The sequence below is a fragment of the Haliotis rubra genome, unplaced genomic scaffold (assembly GCF_003918875.1).
Source record: "Haliotis rubra isolate DU_JTF1 unplaced genomic scaffold, ASM391887v1 Scf1962, whole genome shotgun sequence".
NCBI classification, from domain to species: domain Eukaryota; kingdom Metazoa; phylum Mollusca; class Gastropoda; order Lepetellida; family Haliotidae; genus Haliotis; species Haliotis rubra.
The window spans coordinates 16723-38165 of NW_025765961.1; the positions used below are offsets into that span (position 1 = coordinate 16723).

Genomic DNA, 21443 nt, shown 5'->3' on the forward strand with positions numbered 1-21443 from the left:
GCATGAAGCATTTATGTCACAGGTCATAACCTAGCACGATACGTCCAATAAGTTCCATAATTTACGTATAGGTAGCGATTTCTTGCTTAATATGTTCAAAATAGCATTATTTTACCCAAAACTTTCGTCTAAATCTAAAAGTTTTCGTTTACGAGGACGGTATCCATTGCCGTAATATGATTGGCTGACTTAGGTCACGTGTCTGACTGTGGTTAAAAGCGTCAATAGAAACCAATCTTTATCCAATACATTCGCTTCTTACAACTGTGAAAATACTCTCGGCAAGGGTACAGTGATGTTGTTGATGCTCAGAGCTTTCAAACGATACCCGACATCACACGATTCGCCTCCCATGTTATTCATACGAAGCTTCGAAAACGGAGGTATTTTCCGTTGTTGTGTCATGTTACCGAGCGGAAAGCCACTGATATCGGGAAATAGGCGACCATACATATTATTTAAGAAATCTTTTTATAATAATTTTCTGATTACGTAAAAATGAAAATATAAACGAAAAAGGCACGGGCATGTTATGACATGTCACAAATGGAAAAAAATCGCCATAGTTTTTGCTTCTTTCGTGGTTTATCTGGACATTATAAATGTAAGCTTGCATTTTCATTACCAAAATAGATCTATTTAAGTTATAGTTGTATTATTTGAATAACATTATAAAAATAAACTTCATATTTATCAACAGTGGGATTAGATCTTTTAAATGGTGTATGAGATGTAGTAGCAATAACGTTTTACAAGCTTATAATTTCCTTCATAAACATAGGCTTCATCTGTGACCTTAGAGTCTCTGGGAACTCAGTGTCATGGCAGTAAATGCCTCTGGTTGACTGGTGTTGAAAGAGTTAAGTAAAACACTAAAACCAAAAGTTGTGAGTATGACCAAACAGTCCATATTGACTAAGTTTTGAACAGCCTCGAACTAATCCAAACATCTATAGATAGAGCAATCCCACTCTTGTCAGCCATCTATAAGCTTTTTGTAAGGTTCTGCTTGGGCGATTAGAAAACTTCCATGCACCTTCACCCTTGCAACATGGATTCAGAAAAGGTATTGATTCCACTATGACGTCTGTCCTCATTCTGGGTGCATTGCATATGCAGCAGAGAACAGCAGTAAATTATTCCCCTGCTTCCTGGATGCTGAAAAAGCGTTGATTGTGTATGGCACAGTGGGTTGTTTTACAAGCTCTGGCGTACTGGTATTCCTGTCCAGATTCTCCTCGCCATAATGGCCATGTACAGTGACATGAACACTTGTGTCCTCAACAAAGGTCACCTCAGTGAATGGTTCCCGATTTTACATGCAACAAGACAAGGCGATGTACTTTCTCCATGGCTGTATCATATTTACATCGATGAGTTGCTTCAAAGTCTGTATAACTGTACACACGGAGCAAAAATCCACCACTTGTACTGAAGCCCCTACACAAGCAGGTAACAAATCTCATTTACTAAACATAGTCTCGACGAACTCATGTCCATTTGCCATGTGTACAGCTACAAATGGCTGTTTCGCTGCAGGTATAAGGAACGCAAGATCATTTTTTTCATGAGACTGTGCCATAGATGACGCATTCACCCTGATCCTGGCTTCTTGGTGATGTGGATGTGTCAGAAGTGACAGAATATGTTCACCTTACAAAGAACTTAAGCACTGCCCAGCAAGTCAGTGGTCAAAATATAAAGCACACAGTGATTCCGATTTACATCTAGCAGCACTCCCATTAAAGTAGTAAAAGAATCGAAATGAATATCATATGGGACTAACGTCTTACCTTTTTGCCACATATAAAATATTTTGTAGCTGAATGCCTGAAGGCACTAGCGAGCGAGTGAGTGAGTGAGTGAGTAATTTTACGCCGCAATACAAGAAAACAATCAAAGGTTCTCAGCACAAAATCGTTTCACTGAATGTGCTTCCATATAGTAAATAGTCCAAGGTTGAAATGCTCTTCAAAATAATGTATAAAAGTTCCTTTTGTAAATATCCCTGTCGTTCAGAACGATGTACTGTACTAGAGATACTGAGGAACTTGTGGATAACCACAAGTAAAATTTCCACCCCCACCCAAGCTAAGCCTGACACAATACAAGTGAGTGAGTGAGTTTAGTTTTACGCCACACTCAGCAATATTCCAGCCATATGGCTGCAGTCTGTAAATAATCGAGTCTGGACCAGACAATCCAGTGATTAACAGCATGAGCATCGATCTGTGCAATTGGGAACCGATGACATGTGTCAACCAAGTCAGCGAGCCTGACCACCCGATCCCGTTAGTCGCCTCTTACGACAAACATGGGTTACTGAAGGCTCATTCTAACCCGGACCTTCACGGGTCTGTTTGGGTTATGGATAACACCTACACCTACTACATTACATAAAAAATAACCAAGATAAAAGATTATGTCACATGACTGCCGCGCTCCGATTTCACAATCGGTGTTGAAGAAGATAATGCATCATTTCGACTATCTTGGGTATATTCAACCTGGTGCACACGCTCCCACTACACCGGCTGTGATTTCAAAGCTGGCTGCCTCAGGTGAGTAGGTGGGTGTTGTCTGTCTCAAGGCTGTTGTCGGCCTGTATCACAGTGGTCACTGCTGTCCTAATGTAAGTTTGTGACTTCAGAAATGTTCATGTACAGGTATACAAGCTTTAAATAAGTCAGGTCTCATCACCGATCGGGCTTCAGTAATCCAATATATATTAAATAAGGTAGGCCTCTCCGAGCTATTTTCGTTATCTCAATACAGATTTCTGTGTTTGTTTGTGTGTATTCAAAATGCCTTATACATGTGCAGGCCCAATGAGTGATGGCAATTCTGTATGTCATGAACATCACTTAACACACATTTCATTTCCACTGACAGCTTCACCTTCAAGTGCACCAGTCATACGATATGGCAGGAGGTGTATGTACAGATACGGTCTACTTCCGTAATGGTATAGCGGTCTCCACACAGCTACATGTCCGTCAGCTGATCAGTTATGTTATCGATCAATCATAGTTACCTCTATAAACATAATGGAAGATAAATGTAGTTGTCTCTGTCATAATTACGTTATACCATGAGTACTGGTGAACGCTGTATGTCAAATAATATAATTATATCAAATTTGACATGGCCTGATTTCGTTATGGTGATAAGATGACGTCACATCATAGTTATGTCACATTGTCGATAAGGGCGGACGCACTTCAAGTATGGACAAGTTGATATGTCTGTCTCGCCACATGTTGATAATGCAATAGGCAAATGCTACCGATGTCACTATGTTACAGAAAGTACAGATTAGAGCGTTGAAGTAAATCCTTACTTTATCATATCTAGAAACTGGGAAAACTAAACACATCACCGGAGAGTATTTAAGCTAATCTTTCTAAAAGTGAGTTAACGTCGCCTGTATTTAACGGGTACGGTATCCCCTGGCATATACGGAGATATTTGCTCTACAGCAAAAACTGTCGTTCATGAATGTTCTCTAGTCATGAGTCTTTAAACATTATATAGCCCGAATAATTAACAAGGTGTTAATGGCGTTGGACGTTAATCATGATAACAATTACCGATTATTAAGTGAGTGAGTGAGTTTAGTTTTACGCCGCTTCTAGCAATATCCCAGCAATATAACATCGAGGGACACAAGAAATGTGCTTCACACATTGTATCCATGTGGGAAGAATAGACCCGGGTAGTACAAGCGAGGATTTTCGCCACTGGACTACACCACCGCCCAACCCTTTTTACATTACGATGACGTATCTTTATCAATTTCTTCCAGCTCCCAAATTTTAGACAGAAATACGATAAATTCGGCGTTAGTGCCCACGGAGTTGTGGCTGTCATTATATTCAACCAATTTATTATCTTATATGCAAATCTTGCAACTTGGAGGTGAGGTGAAATGAGGTTTAACGTCGTAAGAATATTTCGCTCATATGACGACGTGCATGTGTGTGTATGTGTGACTTAAGCTGGTTTTATAGTGCCAGCTCACTGAGATACCATGCCGCAGTTAAGCATGAATACCCCACTCAGACACATTATACTGACTCCGAGATGACCAGTCCTTGTTGTACCCTTTAATGCCGAGCGCCAGGCAGGAACCAACAAGTAGCATATTTTAACGTCTTTTGGTATGACGCGGCAGGGGATCGAACCCGCGACCTTCCGCTTTACGAGCAGACGCTGTAACCACTACACCAAGGCCTCTTGCAACTTGGAACTTTGGATAACCACACCCTGTGCAGATATGATGTTGTGAATATTTTGCCTAGTTTTACAAGTTCAGGATTAGTCATTCAGCTGGTCATGTGGGAGTACTTTCAGTTTACGATGCATATCCTCATTAAAACAAGTTCGACATGACGTCACGCCATTATGACGTTAACAATGTGGGGTACGTTCAGTGTGCAACATATACGTTATTTGTTCATAAACTATGTGATTCTGTTGTATTTTTCTAGTTGGGATGGCGACTTCTCAGAAGTTAACAGACCACTTTCTGACATGTACAATATGTACAGAGGTGTTTGACAACCCATGCACACTTGCGTGTAATCACACCTTCTGTCGGAAATGTGTCATCAGCTACACCAAAACCAAACCAGAAGCCATCAGTGCCAAGTCTCTTCAATGTCCATTCTGCAGTAAGATAACGAAAGTGTCTGACCCTGGCAGACCAGTGGAGGAGTGGGCGGATGACGTCAAGCCAAGCTTTGTCATCCAGGGACTGTTGGACTCATTTGGCCCTGGATCTAAAGGTAAGCGTAAGTGTTATCAACTGATCATTTGTGTAAATGTGTAAAGTTCCCTGGATGCCAAGAAGTCATATCAGTCTGAAAATAAATCACACAACAAAAATACATATGTTCTACAGGGGTTTTAATGCACTATCTACGTTGTGTGAATTTAATATATGTTCTGTTAGCTAAATCCCCAGTAGACAGCTGTATCCATTTAACCTCCTAGGTCCACAAAGATGTCGTAGTGCTGTGACATTCCTAAGCTAATGGTGAATAATAAAGTTGGGACAGGTCGAAACTTTACGATGGCTTCGTGGATCGTGATCCCTGGATGTTTGTGGTGATGCTTTTCGAGTCCCAGACTAGCTTTGACTATTGTCTGTGATTTGTCTGCATCATAGTCCGTACACCAAGTTGTCAGTTGCTATCATAGCTACCTACATTTTATCCTTAACATCATTTTTACTTTTACCATTGTTGCGTATATTCCTTAGAAACGTTTATTATTTCAACCTTTAAGCGTAAATCATGTCATAACGGATTGTTGATTTGTATCAGATACAACTAACTGCCGTTATTGTAAGGAAGAAGGGGAGACAACCCTTGCTACCTCTTGCTACCTCTTGCTACCTCTTGGTGCTCTGTCTGTGACGACGCCCTCTGTGAACGATGTGTATGGATGCACAATCGCCATCCATCCTCCCGTCACCATGACGTAGTCGGCATGTCTCCAGAGGTCAAGGTCAGAAGAAGAAGGCAAGTGTTTATGTGTAAAGATCACAAGGATGAGGTTATAAAATTAATGTGCAAAGACTGTAAGAAAGCAGTTTGTCAAACATGTTGTATTATCTATCACAGAAATTGTAGATGTGTTGTCGAAATTGAGTCAGAAATATCAGCAATGAAATCAGAGCTGGAAAAGAATAAACATAATTTGTTGGAGAGGTGTGCTGAGATAAAAACACTCGTTGACAAACTGAAAACAACATCCAAAGAGGAATCAAAGCATTATTTACAAATGGAGTCTGACATTAAGTCTGCCACAAACAAAGCGATTGATATGCTGAAACAGAAGGAAAAGAAGCTTCTCATTGAGCTGAAAGAGATGTCATACAAACACATAGGTCAGTTGAAAGCAGACATAGAGTCAGGAGAGATGTCAGTACAGGTGTACCAACAACAGGCTGAGGTGATAGACCAGGCTCTACAGTCTGAGTCTGACATGGACGTGTATGAGATGTATCAGGGACGTGAGGCCGTTGATGTGGACGCTGTTACAGACGTGAAGGAGAGGGGGAGAATAACCAGAACCGTTTTCAGACAGGACACAGGACAGCTGAGTAGAGCACTGGATGATCTACAGCTGGGTGAGATTGATGTCCAGTATGAGAGTGTGCTGGACATGAAGGCAACTCCTATGTTACACAACACTATTAACGCCACAGTCGGAGACACTGAAGAAGCAAGTCTTTTAGACATCACAGTGGTTGTTGTGAATGGTGTAGATACGGTCGTTTTCACAGACGGCAACAACAAAAGTGTGAAGTCCTTCTATACAAGTAATGACAAAGTATGCCACAGTAAACTCAGACTGCGTGCCAGACCGAGCGGTATAACAAGGCTGAAACACAACCAGGTGGCTGTCACTGTGCCGGTTTCCAGACAGATTGTAACAGTTGAAGTCAACCCCGACCTGGTGCTGCTGTCAACCATCACAACCAGCAAAAAGTACTTCGGTATAACGTCTCTGACACCATCAACAGTAGCCGCAGGTTCCGATTCCCCTCCCTGTATTGATATCCTAGATATGACGGGACACGTGATGAGGAGTATCAGTCCACTCTGCAATGGAAACAACATATTACAACGACCATCATTCCTCTGTACTATGAGTAAAGGAAACATCCTTGTGTCTGACTGCTTGTCCACGTGTGTTATATGTTTGACCCCTTGGGGAGATGTGGTGTTCACCTACAGCCCTACAGGAGCCACAGCACTGGAGCATCCAGTTGGTATCACAGCTACCAGCACAGGTGACATCCTGGTTGTAGACTACTTTCTAGGCAGGGTCATCCATCTGACTGAGTCGGGGAAGTTTGTGAGAAATATTCTGACATCCCAGGATGGTATTGAAGATTCCACGGGTCTGTGTCTAGATAGGTGTGGCAACATGTACGTGTGCATGTCAAATGTGGTTAAGATTTTCTCACTGCACTAGATGGGGAGTGGACTAAACCAAGTTTTGTTATAACAGCTATATGTCTTTGTTGTGTTGCTCAGGGGGTGTACACATCTGTTTTGAACTGTGGTTGTTAGCGTTAACATTTTAGAAACATCCACCATGTCGGCATCATAATGTTTAGTAATGTTTAGTAATGTTTAGTAAGAAATCCATAATTTATCACAAGTGTGTCTTGAGCCAAAGCCTGTATATATCACTTTGGCTTTTGTTTCTCTTTGCTGTTTAACTGACTGACTGACTGACTGAGTTTGGTTTTACGCCGCTTTTAGCAATATTCCAGCAACATCACGGCGGGGGACACCAGAAATGGGCTTCACACATTGTACCCATGTGGGGATTCGAACCCGGGTCTTCGGCGTGACTTTGCTGTTTAAACAGTGAGGAAATGACAAATGTGAGTATGACAATTTGAGTATGACTGATAGATGGATCTTATGACCATGGTAACAATGGTAACTGTGTAGGAAGATATGGATAATAAGAATAAACAGTCAGTGAGAGTGTCTTTCAACTAAACAGCACCACGCACCAACACATTGTACACACCTGAGCTTAACAGGTTGATTTTACTGCCCTTCACTTAATAATACAGCAAAATGTATCTTCCTTGTACAGGACTTGATACATAACACGAGGCATTTCCTCGCACGAACACTGTGGTGCGACTGAGGAGGAGGAGGAGGAGGAGGATGGTGGTGGTGGTGGTGGGGATGATGTTGATGATGCTGATGATGGTGATTTGGAGATTTACCGTGCACTTTTCGCCATGTGACTGAATGCAGGCTTGTTTTATGATGAGAAAGGATGAGTGGATTACGTCACGTGACGAATCCGGGATAGTCGAGGTATGTGGACGGACGGGGTAAAGGTAAAAGTTTGAAAGTTATTATTATAAGTTGCTGTGCCCTGGGTGTCTCAGAGTAGGTTTGTCTTGGTCGAATATGTCGCTATGTTATTTACCACTTTTACAGCTTATTGGTATTAAACTGAGGTGAAACTGACACTGTTCATGTTGTTCTTGATACTTTGATTTGGATACACCGAATCTAGACCAGGGGACATCCTGCTTCCGGCGAAGGCCATCAAAATAGCGTTTCTTGGGGAAAATATTGCTGGTGCTTGTTAAACACACCTGAACACACCTGAGACCCGACATTTGCGACAGGTAATTGTCTCAGCTTATCTCCTATGATGACAAAATTGATGTATTCACCTGGGTAATTGATGAAACATTAGATGATCTGAACACTGGGGAAGGAGTTTATTTCTCATGGAATTCTGGATGATGAAGAAGAGTAATGGGAATCAAAATTACAGAGTTTCCAGCGGAAACGGCTACTTTTCTGAAACGGCAGTGAGTGAGTTCAGAATTTTAAGTCACATCGGCAGTATTTCAGCCATATTGTGACTAATTGCTGAAACTGTAAACAGTAGGCAATAAGTGAGTGAGTCTAGTTTTTTGCCGTACTCAGCAATTTTCCAGCTATTTGGCGGCAGTCTGTAAATGATCGAGCCTGGACCGGACAATCCTGTGATCAACAGCAACTTGCCCAAGCTCGATCCATGCACACGCACACTAAACACATACCAAACCAATGTAAATTAGAATCTATACTTGCCCAAGCTCGATCCAGAACCAACAGAGACCAATAGCCCCTGAATGTCAACACTAGGCTGTAGGTCATCTGCCCACTCCACCACTGGTCTCTCAGGGTAAGTCACTTTGGTCAGCTTTATGCAGAATGGGCACCGGAGGAACTTGGCACTGATGGCTTTTGGTCTGGTTTTGGTGTAGCTGATGATACATTTCCGACAGAAGGTGTGATTACACACAAGCGTGCATGGATTGTCAAACATCTCTGTACATATTGCACATGTCAGAACGTATTCTAGATAAAAGTAGAACCTCGACATTTTGACATCTTGTAAACAAGTGAAACAATCTAATCATACACAAGTATACAAAACCCCATCGAAAAAGCCTGATGTGCTCGACAGTGTCATGGTTGCCTCTTAACTCTCTTTTTTAAGAATTGAACAGTTCTGCATCTTGAACTGAAGAATGTACAAAATTACAGAAAACTTGAAACGCTTCAGTTTATGTAACAGAAAAGTGTGGACGGTAGTTCAGTGCTAGAAATGTTCGCTCATCACGCCGAAAACCCGAGTTCGATTCTCCACATCAAGACAATGTGTTAAGGCCATTTCGGGTGTCCCCGTTGTGGTATTGCGGGAATATTGCTAAAATTTGCGTAAAACACTACTCAACCATACAAAAGTCACTGAAGACGATTCTTTCATCGCGTTGTTCCAATAGAAATCGTGATTCATCACTGAACCAGATTCTACGCCAATTCGGTAGGTTCCAGGCCTGAACGCTGGTGTACCATTGAACTCGATGTCGACGATGTTGTTGTCGAAGCACAGGGCCAAAATAAGGTCTTCTGGCACGTAAACCAACCTCTCTCAACCTGTTCATGATGGTCTGTGCAGAAAGCCTCCTCAATCCGTAGCTGTTCGATGACGCAGGTGATGTACCCGGAGGTAGCGATCCTACGCCGCAGTGGTCGCTCGAGGTCGCCCACTACGAGGGCCATCTGCTACCGTATTCTGCCGGCGATATCTCTCCCAGAGCCGTGAAATGGTGCTTTGGTGGACATTCATGCGTCGGGCAACTGCACGTTGAGACTGCACGTTGTGAATTGTGTATTCTGTGACACTACACGCCGAAATTGAAAATCATGCTGTTAAATACGGGTATTTTACGGGTGGTGCGTTTTGTTGTGATGTTTCAAAACATAAACACCAGGACTGATAAACAGAGCAAAACCTTTTGTAAAATGAATCACGTTTAATTCATTGCTACATGAAATTGCTATTTTCATGATGCGTTTCTTTTTTGAGAGAGTATACTATTCGAGTTACTTTGTAATTTATTGTACCTATTTATAGACAGAAACGGACTTAGCGTATTTCGTTCTTACATGTGGCATGGTACGTGAAGTGGCGAATTGATCAGTGAAAATAATTTGGTTACATATTACATTCTCATAACTCAATACAGTTATACACCCTTATACTGCTTACAATTCCATAGAGGTGATAACAATTGACAAAATCCACGTAGGCCTTGTGAAAACACACGGTAACTTCTGTTAGTCACCTGGTGTCGAGGGAAATTGAGCACCGGATCAGATGCATCCGACTGAGCTGTGTTGCATTGGGCGATGACAGTTTTGTAGCGTTATAACAGAAGTGGACGGAGGCCTTGTCATAGCACATACTTGCAATGAACATCGGGCAGTCACCCTGTGTACCCGGTGTCGAGGGAAATTGAACACCTGGTCAGAATCAACCAATCGAGCTGTGATGCATTTGACGATACTAGTGTTGTAGCGTCATAACAGAAGTGGACGATGGCCTTGTAATCATACTTGCAACAGGGCTATTAAGGCTCGAGAGGCGGTTCATCCGGGACCAGATTTAAGGTGACAAGTGTATATTCACAAACCTGTCCTGGTTCTAAAATGCGCAACCGCTAGATACGTCTTTACGAAACGGGACCAAATGTACTACCACTCTTAGCTGCAGCAGCTGTTCACAGTCGTAATAGTTGGCTACTTTGGGGATGAAAAGATTTCTGCAAAGATTTTCGGTTCCTTACTGACAGATGACAACCAAGAGACCATACGAAAAGGTGCTTTTCTTTAGTTTAAAATAATTTTGACAGCCAGTACATTTCTATCGTTCATACATGTTTGTTTTCAATATGTTGAACAGTGTTTGTCATAAAATGTAGTTTTGAATAATCATTTTCATGGATTTGTAAATATGAAATTGTTTTTTTCAAATTGTATTTACTGAATTGTTTATTAATGATATTGATAAACTCTCATTTGTTACAAACTTTATCAAACAGGTATTCTTTCATTTTTTACCATACTGACTCATACCCATTCTTAATTAAAATATATACATAATTTCCCAATCGGAAACTGTTTTTACAGTTGGCATTTGTTAGTTATTTTATACATATATTTGTTATGCTGCAACAGTATTTAAATATTTATATTCCAGTTTTATAACTTATTAGTTTACATATTAATATTCATATTTGTTAGGAACTATTTTCTAAATATAACCAATGGAGACAATTGGGTTTTTGCTTTGTAGAAAGCTTGTAAATGCATAAATTCTTGAGTAATTAACATTAATAGTTTTTCAAACCATCTTCAACAGATCTAATAAGACAGATGCAAAATTTTGTATACTTCCGGTGGGTTTAAAATATAATTTTACTCTCTTCCAAATCTACAGGATGACTGTATGACAGTTCAAGTGACAGAAATTAACAAGAAAAAAAGATATAAGATATAAATTGTTTGTAGTGTTGACATGTTTTCAAATAGTGTCCCATATCCGTCTCTAAAGATGTTGAACCTAAAACTAATATATCCTGAATAAATAACAGTTCTCACAATATAACTGAAAATATATAACATGTGAAACTTTCCCATTTATTGTGACTACTTTTTTGTGCTCAATTTGCCTATGATGGCATGTCATTACAATTATTTCTGTTACTATTGTCAGGTATAATAATTAGAAACAAAAATATCAAAACCCTCACCCTTTTGAATGTTAATAATGAAACATTTATTACGCAAAAGCTACCTCTGTAGTCCAGTGGTAAACACAAACTGTTTGATGGACAATATTAGTTTTACAATTTGTACTTGATGTTATGTATAAGGTGATAAGATCTACTCTTCCCTCTGACTCACCTTAAACCTGACCCAGCTGCAAAACACATGTGAGAGGAAATATGTTATGCTTACAAAATACAAACAGTACCTTACAATGCTAACATAAAGATATAATTGATGAATTAAGCATGTAGATGTTATGTTTAACTGAACATTCTACATCATTAACAAATGCTAAATGGGGATGTAATGATCAAGTTCATATACAGATTATATTTATAAGGGACAGCTATTCAGAGCCCTCAAATAAAATTTGAAGGATTTATTCATTACTATTCACAAATTGTAATCTATTTTTTTAATTTACACTATTTATTACACATTTATGTTTTTAGAATAAAACCTAAAAATTTCAAGATATATATATTTCTTTTGCACACCTTAAATACTTAGGATGATTACTGAAACAAACATAGCCAAAATGTACATTCATGATTTTTGTCCAATCTTTGGTCACAAAAAAATATTTTTGTAAGGTTCCAGAGAACTTTATAGTGTTATATACTGATTATTGCTCAGGATAGATTTAAAGTTATTTAACAACGTAAGGCCTCGCGTTGTCCGGTGACCTACTTACGGACCCTCACATCGGGCAGTCAAACCGGTGTCGAGAGAATTATCCACGTGCGCTTTAACGCAACGTAAGCTGTCGGACGTCGCTGATATTTAAATCAAAACGTCATTATTACTTTACTTAGGAAATAAACATCATGTGTTGGCCAATTTCCGGGTGTTATTTATTTGAAGAGAATATTTCATTTGAAGCACGGGAATATTTCATTTGAAACCTCCGGCTGATAATCGACATTGTAAACACCAAAGTGTAAACCAAAAGGTCCACACGTGTTTTTGTGTCTGCACTCATTGACATCGAGTACGGGTACAGCAGTGAAATGTCATCAGCCGTCCGTTTCGGCTGTCTCCCGTGGTAGCATCTGGAACTGCAGCCCCACAGCTCATTCCGACTTTACGTCACAATATGATTTAAATGACGTTACCACTGCTGACGACGCAACAATACAATGGTGTTTGCGATGTTTGTACATATTTTAAAAACGCAGCGAAAGGTCTTGTAATTTTCGGAAATCGAATACCATTCGATCATGTTTTTCAACCAATCAGATTAAAGAACACAGTGACTTTTGGTTTACAATAAAGGTTACATAAGCTGAACCGGAACTGTAGTAAACTATCCTAACAATGGTTGCGATATGGTGAGTGAGTTTAGTTTTACGCCGCACTCAGCAATATTCCAGCTATATGGCGGCGGTCTGTAAATAATCGAGTCTGGACCACGCAATCAAGTGATCAACAACATGAGCTTCGATCTGCGCAATTGGGATACAATGACATGTGTCAACCAAGTCAGTGATCCTGACCACCCGATCCCGTTAGTCGCCTCTTACGACAAGCATGGGTTACTGAAAATCAGTTCTAACCCGGGTCTTCACGGGTGGGTTACGATATAAGTAGATTGTTTGATCATTAATGATGCCTCTTCCTCGGGAAATCATAATAACATATTTGTAAATGTAACTATTATCTACGCAGATGATTATTTCTTTCAGACTGTAGTACTAATATCACAATTTTGATTCCATCATTTATTGATTGCTCGAGACTTTTTAGTTAATTTGGAAGGAGCGGCAGCATTATATAAGACAAACAGAGGCGTCCTTGAAGGTGCTTTAAATTTGTATCGAGCGAATAAATAGTCATAACGATAAGACATGTCGAGGTTTTCTGTTTTGAGACAAATGTGTTTTCATGCTTATATGGAGGTCGAATGTATACGGGGGAAAGCACTTCAATAACCAATAGTATGTACTAAAAAGACACATTTGTACAATATTACAATTATGTAGTTAGGGATCATTATCAAATAGTATAGCGATAATACCAAGTGTACCAAAAAGGATGTTGGCACCCGTCACAAACACATGCAAAGGCAAGTCAACTATCCATATTTACTGGTGAGTCAGTGAGTGAGTATGGTTTTACGCCGCTTTTAGCAATATTCCAGCAATATCACGGCGGGGGACACCAGAAATTGGCTTCACACATTGCATCCATGTGGAGAATCGAACCCGGGTCTTCAGGGTGTCGAGCGGACGCTTTAACCATCAGGCTACCCCAAAGCTCCAAATTAAGTAAATAGGGAAACATTGGTATATAAGTCTAGAGCATTGCATCGGACACTATTTTGATCACTGGTGCCTTCAAGTTTGAAATGACCTGTCGAACGCAGCTCCTTGATTACTGTAACTCTGTTGTGTATATTTCTGAGAAAGAAATGCTTGGCACTCTTTGAATCATTGGTAGAGAGAGGATGTTTGATTGTACCTCAAAACTTGTGACCTCAAAGGCTGGAGCTCCTGGCATATTGCTGGACAAAACGTTCAGAAGGTTGACTACTGGATCATTACTTTTGTCTTGTTCATGTAAAAGTTAAATATAATACAGTATAAACGTTTGCTGCAGAGAGTCTTTATTTTTTAACCCAATGGCAAAATGGCATACAAAAAACATACCAGTGTATGACGTGTATGACAGTATGGACCCAACACCCAGTGAAGAAAAAGAACTTGAAGGTAGTATAATACTTTGTACAATCCTTCCACAAATGCTCAGCTGTTCAAAATGACAATCACATGCAGTTCATTAAAAGGATTTTGTCATTATCCCATCTACACTCGCATTAGTGCAGCGCATAAACCTTAACCTCACTTGACAAGCACACATACAAACAACCGCACCCATCTAGACAAACACCCCAGGGATACTGAATGCCATCTTGTGATGTCATAATGTTCCTAACAAACTCCCCCGAGTCATTCAGATGGATGACTCTGTGGAGGAAGGAGTCTGCAACCAGAATATCACCTGAAATGGTACTTGCGATCCCACGTGGGTACTTCAGTGACGTGTTTCCTGAAGGGCTGTAGGTGAACACTATATCTCCCTTGTTGGTCAGACAGACGACATACCTAGATCCGCTGTCGGACACAAGGATGTCCCCTGTCCTTGTCGTAAACAGGAAGTTTGGAAATTTGAAAACGGGGTAGCCATTTACAAGTGGACTGATTGAACTCAGCACGTGCCCAGTTACGTCCAGGATATCAATACAGGGAGGGGAATGGGAACCCGCTGCTAGTGTTGATGGTGTCAGAGACGTAATGCCATAGTACTGTTTTCTGGTTGTGATGGTTGACAACAGTACCAGGTCAGGGTTGACTTCAACTGTTACAATCTGACTGATGCCCAAAACGGTTACAGCAAGTTGGCTGTGCTTTACCTTTGCCATACACCACGGTCTGCCCACCTGACCAAGAAAAAGCCTGCTGTGACATTTCTGGTTGTCTTTGGTGTAGAAGGACTTCACACTTTTGTTTTCGTAGTCTGTGACTACGACTGTATCTATGCCATTCACGACAAGCACTGTGACGTCTATAGGATCAGCTTCTACAGTGTCTCCAACTCTGACGGTAAGGATGTCCTGAAACACAGGAGTTGCCTTCATGTCCAGCACACTCTCATACAGAACGTCTATCCCACCCAGCTGTAGATCGTCCAGAGTTTGACTCAGCTTGTATGAGTCCTGTCGGAACATGATCCTGGCTACTCTTCTCTTGAGGTCTGCATCCTCGACATCCTCTACATCGTCGGCGTCATATCCCCGATACATCTCATACACATCCAGGTCAGACTCAGATTGAAGAACCTGGTCTATCAGCTCCGCCTGTTGTTGGTACAGCTGTATTGACATCTCCCCTGACTTTATGTCTGCTTTTAACTGCTCGGTGTTTTTGTCAGACGTATTTTTCAGATCATTGAGAAGGTTCTTTTCCTTGCGTTTAATCAGGTCCATTGCTTTCTTAGAAGCAGACTTGATGCCTAATTCTATTTGCATACAACGTTCGGATTCTTCTTTGGACGCATTCTTCTGTTTATCAACCAGCATCTGCATCTTTTCACGTTTCCTCAACAAATTTTCTTGTTTACTTGTCAGTACTGATTTCAATGCAGAGATTTCAGATTCAGTTTCAACAACGTCTTCACATTTTTGGTGATGAGTAATGCGACATGTTTGACAAACTGCTTTCGTGCAATTTCTGCAGATGAGTGTTATATGTTCATCATTGTGATCTGTACACAACTCCCTTCCCATTATCTTGACCTTGAGCTCTCTGGGCATGTCAAGTACATCATGGTGACGGGAGGATGGGTTCCGGTTGTGCATCCGTACGCATCGTTCACAGAGGGCGTCGTCACAGACAGAGCACCAACATGAAGCAGGAGTTGTCTCCCCTTCCTCCTTGCAATAACGGCAGTATGTTGTATCTGAAACAATAGACAATCATATAGTCTTTTCATGCAAGTAACAATGGGCCTTAGGGACATGGATGATCTGATATGTTTCAATGTATTTATGGTCAAATGGTCCCTTCCACTGACTGAAACATTGCCGAAATATTTAACTCCCTCAGCCTTCCACTGATTCACCCACTTGAACTGGAATATGAGACTGTCAAATCTGTTTCATGTGTCTGTGCATAAACACGCAAGATCACAAAAAAGTAACACAAAATCACACGAGAGGAGTAGAAACAAAATTCTAATATCATATATTAACCTACGCCTCTGGGCTCCCTTGTCTGACATAACTAATTCGCATATGCCAGGAACGTTCTTCATATGTCCTGCTCGTTAACATACCACGAGACACTGTTCTTCCATGTAATATATTTCGACTTAAAACAGTAACATTCTTAACAAATTCTTTGGGTGTTTGTTTGTTTGTTTGTTTTGGTTTTGGTTTTTTTGGATTTTGCTTTGCATATCAGTACATCTTAACCTATAGATTATATTGTTTCAATCGTGGAAAAGTGAATATTGGTCACATTCATCACTTGTCGTGTAGGAAACCCATAATGATGCCAGGAAACCCATAATGATGCCAGGAAACCCATAATGATGCCAGGAAACCCATAATGATGCCAGGAAACCCATAATGATGCCGGCTCACTCTGTGAAACCCAGGAGCAGGTTTATGATACTGATAAACCTGGAATCATCATCAGATGACGTAGAGTTCGAACCGTCAGCTTGAGATTGGGCATGTTAAAGGGTCGTGGAGAAACTGTGGCACATTTTTGGTGCTGGGTACCAATGTTCTCGTGGTGTTAATATCTTAATAAAGTAAAGCATGTTAACGTATGGACCCTTTTTCCATATAGCTGGAATATTGCTGAATGTTGCGTAAAACTAAACTCACTTACTCACTATTATTTTCCATTCATTTGTCCTGATAAAGGTCTACTGAAAAACAAATTTGGACTATGTTTTTGTTTTGTTTATTTGTTGTTCAATGCCACACTTAGCAATATTCAAGTTATGACAGCGGTCTGTGAATAATCGAGTCTGGACCTGACACGCCAGTGATCAATAACATGGTCATCGATCTACGCAAATTGGATACGATGACATGTGTCGAGAAAGTCAGCGAGCCTGACCACCCGATCCCGTTTGACGCCTCTTACGATAAGCATGGCTTGCACAAGACCAATTCTAACATACATGTGGAATTATACATTCATACTGAAGGGAATAAAGCTGAGCAATATATTATTGTTTAAAGGATTACTTTCAGATTCTGTGTCCGAGTCCGGGAATCTGTGGATGATAGAACTTGGCATGACGTCTTCCGCCCACTCCTCCACTGGTCTCTCAGGATCAGACACTTTCATCATCTCATAGCAGATGGGACATAGTTGGACCTTTTCACTGATAGTTTCTGGCCTGGTTTTGGTGTAGTCGATAACACATTTCTGACAGACGGCATGATTACACTCAAGTGTGGATAGATCGCCAGACACCTCTGTACACATTGTACAGGTCAGAAAGTTATCTGTTATCTTGTCAGAGGTCGCCATCTGGATTGAAAGAAGAGATCTCAATATGTGCGTAGTATAATAATCCCACTCAGGGTTAAGTGTTCATGTGAGTATATAAGCCATGGTTGGCTCTAAAGGCATTGTCCTTGAAAATGTCGTTCTCTACATTAGCTCAACATCACTGTTTGAAATTCATTGATAAACGCATGATAAACACATAAACGTATGATATAGCCGGAATAGTACAAAGGAAATTTCTTAGGTCTCTGGAAAGTTTTTTATGTTTCTGAAATTCTCAAATTCTCATGAAAACTGTTTTGACTTAAGTACGTACTATTGCAGAAATATTATTCATTGCTGTTGTTGTTGTTTAAAGCCGCACTTAATAATATTCTAGTTATACGCCGATCTATATATACTTGAAAAGACGACACCTCAATATGTACGTTTTGTACATAATCCCGCTCTGTTTTAAGTGTTCATACGAGTATATAAGCCATGGTTCACAGAAAAAGGTATGGCTCCTGAAAATGTCCCACACATCAATTTTTCTTCATCACTTGAAAGTCATTCATAAACACACAAACAAATGATATAGTCCGAATAGTACAATAAAATTTCTTGCGCCTCTGGGAAGTTTTTGTTTTATTTTTTGTATCCTTAATTTTCTTGAAAAATGACATATGCTGAACAGTTGTCCATTGTGCTTGTTGTTGCTACTGTTGTTGTTGTTGTTGTTGTTTAAAGACGCACTCAGCAATATTACAGCTATACGACTATCTCTAAAGTCTGGACCAAACAATCCAGTGATCGATATCACGAGCATGGGTCTACGATGGGATACGATGACATGTGTCAACAAAGTCAGCGAGCCCGGCCACCCGATCCCGTTAGTCGCTTCTTACAACAATCATGGGTTACTGAAGACGCAAAATTAACAAGATATTAATGGACACCAGAACATGTAACATATCAATGTGTTAATAAAAGAACATTGTTTGCATTAAAGCATGGATACCTTATGCAATTATAACATTGTTTGCATTAAAGCATGGATACCTTATGCAATTATAACATTGTTTGCATTAAAGCATGGATACCTCACGCAATTATAACATTGTTTGCATTAAAGCATGGATACCTCACGCAATTATAACATTGTTTGCATTAAAGCATGGATACCTCACGCAATTATAACATTGTTTGCATTAAAGCATGGATACCTTACGCAATTATAACATTGTTTGCATTAAAGCATGGATACCTCACGCAATTATAACATTGTTTGCATTAAAGCATGGATACCTCACGCAATTATAACATTGTTTGCATTAAAGCATGGATACCTCACCCAATTATAACATTGTTTGCATTAAAGCATGGATACCTCACGCAATTATAACATTGTTTGCATTAAAGCATGGATACCTCACGCAATTATAACATTGTTTGCATTAAAGCATGGATACCTCACGCAATTATAACATTGTTTGCATTAAAGCATGGATACCTCACCCAATTATAACATTGTTTGCAATAGCATGGATACCTCACGCAATTATAACATTGTTTGCTTTTGTTTATTCTTTTTTTAAGGAAGCTTGGGAAAAGGGATTAGCCAGGTAGTTCAAGGGCTTGTCGCGATGAATACCAGGGTTCGATTCCCCACGTGCCAATTTCTCGTGTCCTCCGTCATGACATACTGGAATATTGATAAAGACGGCGTACATTCATAACCACCCACTCTTTTAAGGTAGGGCAAAGGGCCTTATCAGACCATGTTATCTGAAATATGCTAGATAGGTGAGCTCGACTGGGGAATTGAGGCTCCTATCCGAGTTTGTTTTTACCCCTGTAGGGATTCACTTACAGGAATATGTTTCCGCAACCCACGATTGTTTTGAGGTGACAAAATTATAAGGAGGCTAGATGAAATGACTAGGTTGACATAGTCTAAATACCCGACAGCATAGGTTGTGGCTGAGTCTTGCCAAGACTGAATTATGTACGAGTAAATTATAAGGCTGCAATATGGCCAGCAATATTGCTATACCACCAGAAGACAAATAACAAGGAAACTAACAAGAAAAGCATGCACAGAAGACGAAATGAGACTCACCTGAGACCGCCAGCTTGGACACTGCTGTGAGCTGAATCACATGGTTTAATCTAACCTGTACTGATTGTGAACTGCGGTCTCTCTCTCACACTGATAAAGTGTCTTGTTTATGAAATAAATAGGTTAGGTACAGTCTCTGATGTGTCGGAGACGTTACCTACATTTCCCGTTAACGTAACATTTTGTTTAAGATATTTCCAGTATTCTTGTAAACAGTGTAAATTTGGAAAGTCATCGCAGAATCAAAGGCAAGAAATAAGATTCTTTTTTATTCCCCGGTTGATGATACAGTTGTTAGATTCACATACCTCCGGCAGTGTTCTTATCATATGCTGTATGTTCTGTACTTGCCCAAGTTGTCCTACACCTGTCCTACATTTAGTTCAGATGTCCTAAACGTCCTACAGATGTTCTATATGGCTAACACGTATATTTATGTCATATATATGTCCTAATTGTCCTTCACGTGTCTCCTGCACACGTCTTACAGGTGTCTTACATACGCTGCACGTGTTTCATATGGTCTACCTGTATCACACATATCATATAGGTCCTACTCGCGTTCTATATGTTTCTATTTGACCATCCACAAGTCACATGTCCTACACATGATGCACATGTCCTACACATGATGCACATGTCCTACACATGATGCACATGTCCTACAGGTGTCTTACATATGCTGCACGTGTTCCGCGTGGCCTACATCTGTTTGTATGTCTACACATGTCCTATTTATCCAACATATGTTCTATTTATCCAACATATGTTCTATCTATCCTATTTATCCAACATATGTCATATTTATCCAACCTATGTCCTATTTATCCGACATATGTTCTATTTGTCCAACATTTGTTCTATCTATCGAACATGTGCCCTATTTATCCAACATGAGTCCTACTTATCCAACATATGTCCAATTTATCCAACATATGTTCTATTTATCCAACATATGTTCTATCTATCCAACATATGCCCTATTTATCCACCATATGTCCTATTTATCCAACAGATGCCCTATTTATCGAACATATGTTCTATTTATCTAACATATGTTCTATCTATCCAACATATCTCCTATTTATCCAATATATCTCCTATTTATCCAACAGATGTCCTATTTATCCAACATATGCCCTATTTATCCAACATATGTCCTATTTATCCAACATATGTTCTATCTATCCTACTTATCCAACATATGTTCTATTTATCCAACAGATGTCCGATTTATCCAACATATGCCCTATTTATCCAACATATGTCCCATTTATCCAACATATGTTCTATCTATCCAACATATGCCCTATTTATCCAACATATGTCCTATTTATCCAACATCTGTCCTATTTATCCAACATATGTTCTATTTATCCAACATATGTTCTATCTATCCAACATATGCCCTATTTATCCACCATATGTCCTATTTATCCAACAGATGTCCTATTTATCCAACATATGTCCAATTTATCCAACATATGTTCTATTTATCCGACATATTTTCTATCTATCCAACATATGCCCTATTTATCCAACATATCTCCTATTTATCCACCATATGTCCTATTTATCCACCATATGTTCTATTTATCCAACATATGTTCTATCTATCCAACATATGCCCTATTTATCCAACATATGTCCTAT

General features: G+C 39.9%; 2 protein-coding genes across 3 annotated transcripts; one reads left to right on the forward strand and one right to left on the reverse strand.

Annotated features, from left to right (window-relative positions):
• Positions 1-2484: 2484 nt before the first annotated feature.
• Positions 2485-7019, forward strand: LOC124274944. 2 transcript variants are annotated; one of them, XM_046710320.1, is made up of 3 exons: positions 2485-2561; positions 4491-4787; positions 5328-7019. In XM_046710320.1, exon 3 carries the CDS (start codon positions 5449-5451, stop codon positions 6985-6987), a length of 1539 nt encoding a protein of 512 aa, XP_046566276.1. In that variant the 5' UTR covers positions 2485-2561; positions 4491-4787; positions 5328-5448; the 3' UTR covers positions 6988-7019. The 2 variants fall into 2 exon arrangements, with proteins under 2 accessions (XP_046566276.1, XP_046566275.1); XM_046710319.1 differs by having other exon boundaries at positions 2529-2632.
• A 7229-nt stretch (positions 7020-14248) lies between these two features.
• On the reverse strand, positions 14249-19826 carry LOC124274943 (protein wech-like). Its single transcript, XM_046710318.1, has 3 exons — positions 19791-19826; positions 17422-17710; positions 14249-16118 (listed from the first exon to the last, which is right to left on the reverse strand). The coding sequence occupies exons 2-3, from the start codon at positions 17708-17710 to the stop codon at positions 14476-14478; spliced, it is 1932 nt and encodes a 643-aa protein (XP_046566274.1). The 5' UTR covers positions 19791-19826; the 3' UTR covers positions 14249-14475.
• Positions 19827-21443: the final 1617 nt, after the last annotated feature.

Coding starts and splice junctions, on each gene's coding strand:
- LOC124274943 (XM_046710318.1), bottom strand. CDS start 17,710: ATGGCGACCTCTGACAAGATAACAGATAACTTTCTGACCTGTACAATG. Junction 16,119..17,421: donor CTCGGACACAGAATCTGAAA/GTAATCCTTTAA, acceptor CTATTGTTTCAG/ATACAACATACTGCCGTTAT.
- LOC124274944 (XM_046710320.1), top strand. CDS start 5,449: ATGCACAATCGCCATCCATCCTCCCGTCACCATGACGTAGTCGGCATG.